The sequence below is a fragment of the Oncorhynchus kisutch genome, linkage group LG14 (assembly GCF_002021735.2).
Source record: "Oncorhynchus kisutch isolate 150728-3 linkage group LG14, Okis_V2, whole genome shotgun sequence".
In the NCBI taxonomy this organism is placed as follows: domain Eukaryota; kingdom Metazoa; phylum Chordata; class Actinopteri; order Salmoniformes; family Salmonidae; genus Oncorhynchus; species Oncorhynchus kisutch.
The window spans coordinates 20,104,178-20,118,580 of NC_034187.2; the positions used below are offsets into that span (position 1 = coordinate 20,104,178).

General features: G+C 43.1%; 1 protein-coding gene across 1 annotated transcript in view; it reads left to right on the forward strand.

Moving 5' to 3' along the window:
* LOC109904571 (tetratricopeptide repeat protein 7B) overlaps nucleotides 1–14,403 on the forward strand; it is a 113,382-nt gene that overhangs the window by 74,133 nt on the left and 24,846 nt on the right. Inside the window, 1 exon segment of the mRNA XM_031787605.1 lies at nucleotides 7,395–7,535. Coding sequence (XP_031643465.1) covers nucleotides 7,395–7,535 — 141 coding nt within the window.

Here is a 14,403-nt window from a genome sequence, read left to right on the forward strand (position 1 = left end):
CCTCTGCATCCTCCGAAGCCGGCTGGCGGCTATCATGCTTTCTGTGACCACAGCCTTCAACGACAGTCCAACAATAGTAATGCACCTCTGCACCGCCCACCACCATGTGCGGCCAATGGCATGGTTTGGTGTGCGTGACTCACAGCCCAATCACAGCAATGCTTGCTGAGTGTGCATTTTTAACTCACTGGGATTGTGTCCAAAATGGCACCATATTCCCTATATAGTGCACTCCAATTGACCCTGGCATAGTGCACTATATAGGTGATATGGTGCCATTTGGGACGTAACCTGGGTCTGTGCTCCACTGCTTATTAGATCTACCCGTAGATACACAGTAGCTGTTGTGTTGTATTGGTCTAGGCTATGGTGTGTGTTGTATGTACACTGAGTGTACAAAACATTAGGAACACCTTCCTAATATTGAGTTGCACCCCCTTTGGCCCTCAGAAAAGCCTCAATTCATCAGGGAAGAGACTCTACAAGGTGTCGAAAGCGTTCCACAGGGATGCTGGCCCATGTTGACTCCAATGCTTCCCACAGTTGTTATGTTAGCTGGATTTCTTTTTGGTGGTGGACCATTCTTGATACACACAGGAAACTGTTGAGTGGGAAAAACCCAGCAGCTTGCAGCTTGTTCAAAGGCACTTAAATATTTTGTCTTGCCCACCCTCTGACTGGCACACACACACAATCCACATCTTACTGATTTTAAGTGGATTTTAAAGGTGCCATCAATAAAGGATCACCTGGATTCACCTGGTCAGTCTATGTCATGGAAAGAGCAGGTGTTCCTAATGTGTTGTACACTCAGTGTATAGTTCCTTAACAGTGATGAAAACCATGCTGGAAAGGACAAGGTGAAAACAATACCCAGGCAGCACAGTACTATTCAGGTCGGCCTAACAGAATGATTCAGGTTGGCCTAACAGAATGATTCAGGTCAGCCTAACTCTATGAATCAGGTCGGCCTAACAGTATGAATCAGGTTGGCCTATCAGTATGAGTCAGGCCAGAGTGTCCTGTCCTGCAAGCCTAACAGGATTCTGTCAGCCTGTCACCATCCCATTGAAAGGGTAACGTTAAGTCCCTATTCTGCCTGATTGGCAGTCCTGTCCGGTTTAGACAATGAGTCAGCAGCCACTGAGGATATGAGAAGGAAAGAGAGAACAATGGAAAGAAAGAGAGGTGAACTCAGGGCACCGTATCGATCTATCTGACCGACTGGGTCTTAAGACAGATGGGTTATTTTCTATAATCGTATCCGTCACTGAGGACAAAAGAATATAACGACAACGTCAGACAAATAAGATGTCAGTTCAGTTGGCATGGAGGTTGTTTGGGGTAAACAGAGGTAGTACAGTATACAACGTGTGAGGAATTTCCAGTCAGGCACTTGTACTACAGGTTTGTCTACAGGTTGAACCCACCCACGTTTCCTCAAGCATGCTCCCTCTCCACACACACGCCACTCTACTACCTATTCTCTCCTTTATCTACCTCTCTTTGTCCCCTGACTTTCTCTTTCTAGTAATTCGTTTGTCCTTTGGTGTTCCACAATATCTCCCCCCTCTGCCTTCTGTTGTACCATTTTATGGTTTACTGCTAGATAAAGGGTTAGATTGGGGCACTTCAAATAACCATTGTGTATTTACACATGCACTAGAGGCCCAAGGTTTTTGTGTTTGCCATAATAATGTGCTTGATCTTTAAATAAGGAAAAGCTTGCAGCTTCAACCTTTGTCAAGGATGGCAATATGGCAACCACAGAAACCTGCAGTGGTGAAGCACAGTTTATGATGGATTGGATTTGCGCAATGATAGTGTATTTATGTGGATCAAATCTCCTAATTTCATTAGCAGTTAGTAACAGCATAAATAACATGAATAAAAAGGTTGTGTTCCCTGAAGTTAAAAATTACCTTTAAAATGTTTGACTCCAAAGTCTGCTATAGTTTTGTTGTTGAGTGAAAAGGATTTTAAAGTTTTCTCTTTTCAGAAATCCTCCTTCTTTCTTTGTTTGTTTTTGGTTTGTTATTTTAAAGGCAGCCCTTCAGCTGCTAACTCATCAGTATCATGGTTTTTACTCCATGTTTTCAGTTTGTAAGTAGCTCTTTTCTCCCTCCGCTCCCTCTCTCTTTGCCCACTAAGACGCTGGACTTCTGGCCTTGGCCTGATCTCTGCTCCACAGTCAGAATCTGTGCAGGTCTAAATAATATCCCAGTGGCCCAGGGCAGTGATTGGGGACACTGCCCTGTGTAAGGTGCCGTCTTTCGGATGGGACGTTAAACAGGTGTCCTGACTCTCTGAGGTCATTATAGATCCCATGGCACTTATCGTAAGAGTAGGGGTGTTAACCCCAGTGTCCTGGCTAAATTCCCAATCTCGCCGTCAAACCATCACGGTCACCTAATCATCCCCAGTTTACAATTGGCTCATTCATCCCCCTCCTCTCCCCTGTAACTATTCCCCAGGTCGTTACTGTAAATGAGAACGTGTTCTCAGTCAACTTACCTGGTAAAATAACAGATAAATAAAATAAAGAATATATCCATCTGCCACCACCACCAACCACCTGCCTGTCTCTCTGTCTGTCTGTGCTCCTGAAGTCAGTCAGTCACCCACCATGTGTGTACTGTACCGGAGGCTGTCCTGTTCTCTACTCGCTAGTTCACCTTTTGCTCCGTTTTTTGTTGTTGTTTTTTTGTTTTTTTTCTCAGACCCTTTGTGCTACACCTCAACAATTAGCTCACTGAGCTCCCTGACTCGTGGGCCAGCTATGGAGTAGGCAGCTCCATAATTAAAGAGTCAGTATCGTTTCCCCCGGCTAGATGCTCTATTCTGTTCACCAGATACGCAGCCTTATCGTAGACGCTCCCTCCACCTGACCATACAATGCAGAGCTCATTAGTCAGACCAGTCCCAGTCGGGAAAGCTGTTTTTTCTTGTTGTTTTTTTCTCATTTTCTTTGTGGTTTATTTGCCTTAGTTATCGGGCTGTCAGATGGAGCCTGTCAGTCAAAAGGACTATGTTGTCCATGACTGCTGACGCCTGGCTGTTATATTGTGGAGACCAGTCAGTTTTGCTGCTGGGCATCTTGGCTTTCACAGATTATTAACAGTTTTCCTTTGAGCTTCTCTGACAGCAAACGCGCAATGGCCACTTTCTTTTCATGCGGCCAGCCCGGTGTTCTCTGACATGCTCTTGGACTTCACTAGAAACAAAACAAAAAGAGTGGATGAGCACTGCCTCTTGTAGTGGAGGAGGTACATGAAGATGTCTGAATTCAGATATGATGGAATTGTTTTACCACAATCCATGGAGTTTTTAAACTATGGCGCACGACATGGTTGAATGCGCCAATAAATTAACACAGTCTACTTTTTTATTTTATCAAATTACCTGCGTCTTGGAGCTTCAATTGGGATCATGTGCTAATGACGTTTTTTTTTAAAGAGCAACAGAGCAATGTACTATACAGCAAACTTGGTATACAAGTGCATGGAGGTCGCCATCTTTATGCATCTTCCCCATTCCTGGCTGCCGCTCTGTGCTCTCAAGCCCCGGTGAAATGAATACCGTTTCTTTAAGAAGGTGAAGATTCTTTCTGTGCAGCTGAGAACTGAAGCCCCACCCTCCACATCGCTCTCCATCAATGCCTTGCACTTTGTACCCTGCATGAAGGCCCTTTTAGCTAACATTTTAGGCCACTGTGTGTGTGTGCGCGTGAGAGAGTTTGTGCTATTTTTTCCTAACTGCATGGATCACAATTTTCACTCATCCAGGTAAAGAGTATACCAGTTTAATCCAGGCTTAGTTGGACTCATTCACCTGAAGTGTGTGCCATTTATCCATATAACTGGATAACCGTATCTACAGCCTGCTTCGTGATACAGCCGTCTGTCTTGATGGTACAGCTCCTGGTGCTCTTTCTCTATCTTGTTCAGGGACCTTTTAAAACATCAATCCTGCCACTCATCCGGGTGTTCCTTCCTTCTGTGATAAACCTTCCTCAACCATATCATATTGTTGTGGTCATAGAAATAGAATGGCTAGAACAGAGAAATCTCTTTAGGCCACGACATTACACTCAGTATGGTTGACGCTGTCTGCATCCCAAATGGCAGCCTATTCCCTATATGGGTCAGTACTTTTGAACAGAGCAGAGTGTCTCCCAGTCTGCAGCTGTGCTAAATGTGGGAGCTGGAGCTGAGGCGGGTTACTCCTGCTGTTTGGGAGGGAAGAGGGTCGATCTCAGGGGTCCCAAATGGCTTCCTTTTGTCTATATAGTGCACACTATATAGACAATAGGAAGCCATTTGGGACGCAGACAGGGTTGGTTTTTAGAAGCACACTGTGTGCCTTGCCCATCGCTTCAGTCAATAACCAGGGAGCCAGAGAGAAAGCAAAGAGTTCTATTTCTGATAGCCTGCCTGCCTGCTTGTAATCCTGTGTGCAGTGGTGTGGGTGTTCAGAGAGATAGATTGAAGGAGGAGAATGTGTAGAGGTAGGAGAGAGAGTGCGTAGAGTAGCTACTGTGTTTGTAAAAATGGTTCTAACATCTAGATTAGATTAGATTTTTCTGGTTTAGATTGTGTTCATTACTAGTGTGTTGAGGTAATAAGAGGAGCCTTTACAGTGTTCAGATGATGTTCAGCATCGATGGCTGGTGTGTTTCAGTGATGTAGAGCATGTGTAGAGTATAACACCAGTCTATAGTGTAACGTAAAGGGGATTGCAGGATCAGTGTTTAGTTTTATGGGCAGCCAGTCAGTTAGTAAAGGTGAGTGAAGTGTGTTGAGGAGAGTAGGTTGTTAATGGGTTCATATGGACACTGGAGGTATTTTATGGATGTTACTGGTTGTTAAAGGTTCTATAGCTTAATAGAATCATTTACGCAGAAAGTTTGTGTGCACGTCCCAGCCTGCCTCTGCTGCAGGCCTGTTATGTTTTAATGGGACGTGTCCGTGCGAGCGAGCGTGTGTTTGAAGTGGCCTTGTGTGCCTCACCAGAGGCTGTTCCCTCTTCCCATTTCACTAAATCCTCTTAGCACCATTTCAGTTTAAACGCAAGTCAAATCTCTACTCTCAACTCACAAGACTTTATCAAAAACATCTCTCTATAGCCACGGGGTATTTTCTCCCCACCCTAAATTCATCTCAGGCATTTTCTTTGTCCTGCACCATTCACCAAATATTCTTGACAGGATTTGAAGATAGGAAGCATTTGGCCTTTAATCTAAAGCTCTTTGAGGCCTATAATGAAAGACCTCTTGCTTTTTAGAGTGGGGGAAAGTAGTTTCCACTCCAAATAGTATCTCCAACGAACCAACTCCAGTCTCAAATGTAAAGCAGTTAGCCTACTTTCTACAGCTACAGCCAGGTTATTGTACATCTATACATATATACAGTGCCTTGCGAAAGTATTCGGCCCCCTTGAACTTTGCGACCTTTTGCCACATTTCAGGCTTCAAACATAAAGATATAAAACTGTATTTTTTTGTGAAGAATCAACAACAAGTGGGACACAATCATGAAGTGGAACGACATTTATTGGATATTTCAAACTTTTTTAACAAATGAAAAACTGAAAAATTGGGCGTGCAAAATTATTCAGTCCCCTTAAGTTAATACTTTGTAGCGCCACCTTTTGCTGCGATTACAGCTGTAAGTCGCTTGGGGTATGTCTCTATCAGTTTTGCACATCGATAGACTGAATTTTTTTCCCATTCCTCCTTGCAAAACAGCTCAAGCTCAGTGAGGTTGGATGGAGAGCATTTGTGAACAGCAGTTTTCAGTTCTTTCCACAGATTCTCGATTGGATTTAGGTCTGGACTTTGACTTGGCCATTCTAACACCTGGATATGTTTATTTTTGAACCATTCCATTGTAGATTTTGCTTTATGTTTTGGATCATTGTCTTGTTGGAAGACAAATCTCCGTCCCAGTCTCAGGTCTTTTGCAGACTCCATCAGTTTTTCTTCCAGAATGGTCCTGTATTTGGCTCCATCCATCTTCCCATCAATTTTAACCATCTTCCCTGTCCCTGTTGAAGAAAAGCAGGCCCAAACCATGATGCTGCCACCACCATGTTTGACAGTGGGGATGATGTGTTCAGGGTGATGAGCTGTGTTGCTTTTACGCCAAACATAACGTTTTTCATTGTTGCCAAAAAGTTCAATTTTGGTTTCATCTGACCAGAGCACCTTCTTCCACATGTTTGGTGTGTCTCCCAGGTTGTGGCAAACTTTAAACAACACTTTTTATGGACATCTTTAAGAAATCTTTCTTCTTGCCACTCTTCCATAAAGGCCAGATTTGTGCAATATACGACTGTATATGTCCTATGGACAGAGTCTCCCACCTCAGCTGTAGATCTCTGCAGTTCATCCAGAGTGATCATGGGCCTCTTGGCTGCATCTCTGATCAGTCTTCTCCTTGTATGAGCTGAAACTTTAGAGGGACGGCCAGGTCTTGGTAGATTTGCAGTGGTCTGATACTCCTTCCATTTCAATATTATCGCTTGCACAGTGCTCCTTGGGATGTTTAAAGCTTGGGAAATCTTTTTGTATCCAAATCCGGCTTTAAACTTCTTCACAACAGCATCTCGGACCTGCCTGGTGTGTTCCTTGTTCTTCATGATGCTCTCTGCGCTTTTAACGGACCTCTGAGACTATCACAGTGCAGGTGCATTTATACGGAGACTTGATTACACACAGGTGGATTGTATTTATCATCATTAGTCATTTAGGTCAACATTGGATCATTCAGAGATCCTCACTGAACTTCTGGAGAGAGTTTGCTGCACTGAAAGTAAAGGGGCTGAATAATTTTGCACGCCCAATTTTTCAGTTTTTGATTTGTTAAAAAAGTTTGAAATATCCAATAAATGTCGTTCCACTTCATGATTGTGTCCCACTTGTTGTTAATTCTTCACAAAAAAATACAGTTTTATATCTTTATGTTTGAAGCCTGAAATGTGGCAAAAGGTCGCAAAGTTCAAGGGGGCCGAATACTTTCGCAAGGCACTGTATGTGAATCAGTGATTTGCATGAATAATAGTTTTTTTGCAAGGACAGTTAATAGGTACTGACTTAGTGTAGCTGACTAAGTATAGCCTATATAATATGAAGCATTTTGTCAAGGCATGAAGCCAACTGTGTGTGAAATTTTGTGCAGCTTATGTCCTTAAAGTGGAGAAACATTAGCCTGCAGTTGCATCCTTTACCATGAGGAGGTGCTGCCTTGCTGACCCCCTCCCATGTCCTTCTCGATCTCTCTCTCTCTCTCTCTCTCTCTCTCTCTCTCTCTCTCTCTCTGTGTGTCTCGCTGTCTCTCTGTCCCTCTCTCTCTCTCTCTCTCTCTCTCTCTCTCTCTCTTTGTATCTGTTTGCAGGCTCAGTCCACACCACATCCATGGCGGCGTCGCGGGTGGAACAGGCCCTGTCAGAGGTGGCCTCCTCCATGCAGAGCAGCACCCCCAAACAAGGACCCCTACACCCCTGGATGACTCTGGCTCAGATCTGGCTTCACGCAGGTATAATTGTACACTACACCACTAACACACAGCTATGGTAGTACACCACACCACTATAACACATAGCTATGGTAGTACACTACACCACACAGCTATGGTAGTACACTACACCACTATAACACACAGCTATGGTAGTACACTACACCACTAACACACAGCTATGGTAGTACACTACACCACTATAACACACAGCTATGGTAGTACACTACACTACTATAACACGCAGCTATGGTTGTATACTACACCACTAACACACAGCTATGGTAGTACACTACACCACTATAACACACAGCTATGGTAGTACACTACACCACTATAACACACAGCTATGGTAGTACACTACACCACTATAACACACAGCTATGGTAGTACACTGCACCACTATAACACACAGCTATGGTAGTACACTACACCACTATACCACACAGCTATGGTGGTACACTACACCACTACACCACTATAACACATGGCTATGGATGGATGTGTGTGTGTGTGTGTGTGTGTGTGTGTGTGTGTGTGTGTGTGTGTGTGTGTGTGTGTGCACTTGTGTTCATGCATGTGTGTGTGTGTTGTCAGTGATTGACAGGGTGTGTGGGAGTGGTAAACCATGAATTCAGGGGAGGTGGGGTTGTGGTGGGAGGAGGGTGGTGGACTACTAGAAGAGCAGCTTAATGGAATCAAAATATGTTCCTGGGAAGTGATCTGACTGTGGACCATTATCATAACCCAGGCAGGGTGATAGGTGGGAGGGAATCTACATACTGACTTCTTTATTGGGTCAATATTCTTATCGCTGGCCTTGCATAGATATTCACACCAAGGGGACGTCACCTCCCACTAAAACTGCCTCGGCTCTGAAAGAGAGAGAAGAAGGGGAGGGGGGAGAAGAGAAGTAGGAAAAAATGAGAGCGGAGAGCGAGAGACAGGGATGGGTGAGAGAAAATGTAATAACTTGCCGGTGTTACCTTCTAAATAAACAGAGTAAAAGACAGAGTTAAAGCAGAGTTAAAGCAGAGTTAAAGCTCAAACTACATTTATTCGCCCACTGGATCAAACATCTGAAAAGCCAAAGACATGTTTCCACCAGCCTTTAGGCGGAGTCTCATCCTTTTCTCTAAACATGACATCTTTGTTGCTTGGCAGGAAATGAAGTGATGTGGGTAATAAACTGTTCCTTCTCTCTTCATGTGACCTGACCTGACCTCGGCCCCCATTCCTCACTAATCCACAGCTATCCACCCTCATCAGTGACCGCAACCACGTGAATGCCTTTTCCCTCACTTAGTAATATTCCAAGCCCCTGGCTCTCATCCAATTTCCATTGACCCCACCATATACAGTGGCAAGAAAAAGTAGGTGAACCCCTAGGCTAATGACTCCAAAAGCTAATTGGAGTCAGGAGTCAGCTAACCTGGAGTACAATCATTGAGATGAGACTGGAGATGTTTGTTACAGCTGCCCTGCCCTATAAAAAACACTCACAAAATTTGAGTTTGCTTTTCACAAGATGCATTGCCTGATGTGAACCATGCCTCGAACAAAAGAGATCTCAGAAGACCCAAGATTAAGAGCTGTTGACTTGCATAAAGCTGGAAAGGGTATAGAAAAGTATCTCTAAAAGCCTTGATGTTCATCAGTCCACTGTAAGACAAATTCCCTAGTAGTGGCAGTCCTGCAAAGATGACTGCAAGAGCACAGTGCAGAATGCTCAATGAGGTTAAGATGAATCCTAGTGTCAGCTAAAGACTTACAGAAATCTCTGGAACATGCTAATATTTCTGTTGACGAGTCTACGATACGTAAAACACTAAACAAGAATGGTGTTGATGGGAGGACACCACAGAAGAAGCCGCTGCTGCACGTCTGACGTTCGCAAAAGAGCATCTGTAAGTTCCACAGCGCTACTGGCAAAATATTCTGTGGACAGATGAAAATAAAGTTGAGTTGTTTGGAAAGAAGGAACACACAACACTGTGTGGAGAGAAAAAAGGCACAACACACCAACATCAAAACCTCATCTCAACTGTAAAGTATGGTGGAGGGAGCATCATGGTTTGGAGCAGTTTTGCTGCCTCAGGGCCTGGACAGCTTGCTATCATCAATAGAAAAATGAATTCCCATGTTTATCAAGACAATTTGCAAGAGAATGTTAGGCTATCTGTCTGCCAATTGAAACTCAACAGAATGGCTTCAACAGAAGAAAATACACCTTCTGGAGTGGACCAGTCAGAGTCTTGACCTCAGCCCGATTGAGATGCTGTGGACCTCAAGAGAGCAGTTCACACCAAACATCTGCCAAAGGAGGTTCAACCAGTTATTAAGGGTTCACATACTTTTTACACCCTGCACTGTGAATGTTTCCACAGTGTGTTCAGGAAAGACATGAAAAAATATAATTGTTTGTGTGTTATTGGTTTAAGCAGACTATGTTTGTCTATTGTTGTGTCTTAGATGAAGACCAGATCAAATTTTATGACCAATTTATGCAGAGGTCCAGGTAATTCCAAAGGGTTCACATACATTTTCTTGCCTCGTCATGTGACCTGACCTGACCTCGGCCCCCATTCCTCACTAATCCACAGCTATCCACCCTCATCAGTGACCTCATCAGTAACCAATAACTTCTGGTGTAGCAAGTATTTCAAATTACAACCCAACAGTCCCTCTGATTTTAATAGTAATTCTATACTGTTCAACATCACATAAACTTTAAAATTACTTCGAAATGAACAAAAACCTAAACATGAACAAAAAATTAAACATGATTAACATTCACAGTTGATTATTAGATTTAAACCTCCAAGACTTATGGCCTCTGTTCTATAATAAAACTATGCAGACTCTTATTTCCATCTCTCATTGGACAACTGATAATGACATTTCAGCTGGAGCTTTTGGCTTCCTCCATTTCCTCCTTCTGGTACCTAAGAGAGTGATAGCACAAGACATGAAAACAAAAAGAAACACCAAACATAGCACATTATTAATACTTTCTAAGCTATGCATAATTAAACGTTTGATAACATGACGATTCCCATTCTCTCTTTGCCTGACTCTATGCCTTCAGGATCATTTTCTGCAGGGTTCTTCAAAAATGAAGGCCCTAAGAGACCTCCTCATGCTTTCACTCAGTCTTCCCCCGTCCGGCAACAGGTTCCAAGAGGTGTTCCCAAGCCATTTTCATTTTGCTCCCCATCTCCTACTCCTAATTCGCGCTATAGTCCAGTTCCATGCTGTTACTATAGCCTCCTTCATCACTACTCCCGCTCCTTCAGTTACGGTCCCTACAGCGACTGCTATGAGAATAGCTATTGCATTGAATCTGTCTCCTGCTCTCCTATTGCCGTTGTGGTTCACTGATAGATCTAGAACTGAATCTTTCAGATTCTCCGTACCTCAGAAACTTTTAGAGATGCACAGTTGAGAGCATCCTATCGGGCTGTATCACCGCCTGATACGGCAACTGCACCACCCGCAACCGCAGGGCTCTCCAGAGGGTGGTGCGGTCTGCCCAACGCATCACCGGGTGCACACTGCCTCCAGGACACCTACAGCACCCGATGTCACAGGAAGGCCAAAAAGATCATCAAGGACAACAACCACCTGAGTCCCGACCTGTTCACCCCACGCCTTTGTGAACACCCTCATTACAGTGTAAACTTTGGGTCCCAGTGGTTGATACACAGCCACCTTCTGACACTTTCCGTTTACCGTCACTCTGTCCCAATCTTCTTGAAGATATTTCAAGTGTTTGCTGGCTGTTATGACTGGGAGAGATATCAGTGGCGTTGGAAGCGTATCCAACCTTACAAAACTGAGTCACATGCTTCTTAATTACACACTTTAGGATGTGATGCTATTATTACAGCGAACTTCCCTTCCTTAATTTATGGGCCACACAGATTTCTGCCCCAGTCACATTCCATTCCGCTCTCCCAATTCCCTGTAATGTTATGGCCTTGGTTTTGGGGATTCCACAGAATACACTGATGTCGGTCCTGCCAGACTCTGCACTTAACACCCTTATGCAAACATTCTGTCTCAAACACATGCCCTGCATATACCTTGCCTCCGGCCACAAATATATTTGCACATGAATCATTCCATTGAACCCATAACACTCTAGTCACTCCTGCTACTCAACTTATATAATTATAAACATACTTAAACATTCTCAAGTCAATTAGTCAATTTCCAACACTCCCTCCTCTGGAACAATGATCATTCTCATTATGTACAAGGCTCAGACGTTGAGCCTTGTACATAATTCATTGTACCGTATTATCCAGCAATCCATATGTATTGATGCGCTTTGACATGAGGATTCTTGTAAAATGAAACCCCTACTATCCTGTACCCCCTCATGGTTGACCCAAATATCATCCAGTGGGCTCTTTAATAACCTCCCTCTTGGAGGGCACTAAAAGATAAGATTTAAAGGAGGAAAATCCTCCCTAGACACTATAAATTTGAGCAGTTTGCTCTCTCTCTCTTTCTCTCCTTTCCCGAATCATAATTAAAACAGTTGATAAATTATCCAACCCAAATTTAGAATGACATTGAATTGAATTCTCAACTTGGCACACACCGACACTGTTAGTATGTACATTTACAGACAGGGAAAATATATAGACACCATGTTCGGCCACCGTTTGTCCCTGTTTTATAGTTGCGAGTGGCATGTTAATGACAGGTCGGTATCTCAATGTATTTTTTTTAACCTAAGTAACCATACATTTCCCAATGTGTAGACCTCCAAAATCAACCTGATACTTCAAATAAACAGATTAGGGCAACCCTAAATCAATTCCCGGGCACAGTTGACCACACCCCTTTCCCAGCACTCATCTTCTGGCGTATCTTCATTTTTTTCTTCATATAGCGTTACAGTACATCTTCCTATCGACACATATGTAACTCATGCCTGTCACAGTTAATGGCCCTTGAGAATGTCCCAATTTCAATATCTAGGGAATAATCACATTTTCCCAAGCACACAAATCTCTCACCTGATCCGCCACCACTATTCTGTACAGTCCATTCTGTCTGGTCCATTTTCCCACTAGTGCACCAGCAGCATGAGAGGAGTTTGAACGTGATCTCTCTCCATGCTCACTCCACATGCAGTCTCGGGACTCTTGTCGCACTCATGCCGTTCGTACACAGGTTGCTGGCTCGGACTCCGGTCTCAGTAGAAGTGGTACCTGACGGCCTTAGTGAATGACATTTTCGCCATTTCTTCAGCCGGTTAGGGGGGGTGAAGCTCACACTGTTCTCATCATATTATTCCTTCCATGCATATAGATACAATCGGTAGTCACTATCGCCATAAATTCAAGAGAGAACAGACCAAAACAACAGTTTAAGGCATGTCTGATTCAGCAAATCCAAACAACTATTTACTGTATAACAAATTATTACGTTACCAATTTCTTAATACAAAATTCCCCAAAAATGTCAAACAGCATACCATCACACTGTTTAAACCATTTTCCAAATTGGATTATACTCCCTTATCATACTGGCAACTCCACAGCAGAGTTACCAGGTCAGGGAGTTAGCAAGCTAACCCTTAGGGAGAAATCCCAACCTCACAGCAGACCCAATCTGGTGAGATTTGTATCGAAAACGAAGTCAAAAGCAAGAACCAAAACAACAACAGCTATACACTTCTTCATATTATACTTAAATATCACCCAATGTCGCTATCATTTCTAGTGTTGATCAGGCCTCACCAGAAAGTCAGGTGTGGAAATTCTAATCAGTAATGAGGAGAGACAAGGTCAGTCACCAATCAGGATAATACTTTATTCAAAACGTATTAATATGCAGCCGGTGAGGCCGAGAACTCTGGCATAGAAAGAGTACAAATATATTTTATAGCAAAGATACACCCTCTTAGTCTACACGACAAACAACAGATGTGTGGAATGGGTCAAAAGGTGAAACTTGATATATAAGAAAGGAGTATCCCCCAGCCAGATAGCATTTGCTGTTAAGACTGTTGTTATTGTATAGAAACCAGAGTTTGGCCCCTACTGTATGACAAGGTTCCTCTCATCATTATCCATCCCTGAGCCATCTCTCCCTGGCACCTTACAGAACACAAACACCAACTCATTCTATGAAATGCATGCTGTAGGTTTAGTCACCAACCCATTCATAAATCAATTGTCAGCGGTAAGCTTCAGAGGCTCCTCTCAGTTCACACAGACTCAGATGAGAGAGTACAAATAGAAGCCTATTCTATTGCATAAAACAACCATTTGCCTAAACAGTATTAAACATAATCGTGTCATTTTTCTATCACACAGGACAAAGGTCATTCAATACCATTAAGTGTTTTCTTTCCCTTTTCTTTCCCTGTACTTCAGAAACCATTTAAAAACATTTCCATCATTCTGCATACCCAGTTTAAAACCAAATTAAAAAGACCCCACACAATAAATCAAACAAGGAATTAACACCACTAACAAATATTCATAACCTGTGAGTTGTGTGTGTGCGTGCTGGTGTGTGTGGTAAAACATAGGGCAAAAACAAAGAAACCAATGGCCAGGCCTTACTTATTTGGGAGCTCCCTTGACAACCAGATCTGGATACCTTTATACTTTATAAAACTGCTGAATTTCACGAGACAACAGTCTCGGGAAACATTTCAAAGAGCGAAATAATGACACCCCATCCTCTCCTGGAAGAGAAAATGTACATTTTGTTAGTATTTACTATGCTACATCTTAATCAAAAACCCACAAGTTTGAATTAAAAACAAAACATGATAATAATAAGTCCACTGTCCTCCCTCCAATCTTTAATGGTTTGTTTTCTATCCACCCCAACGTTTATGTACCCTTTATTTAGCATGTAC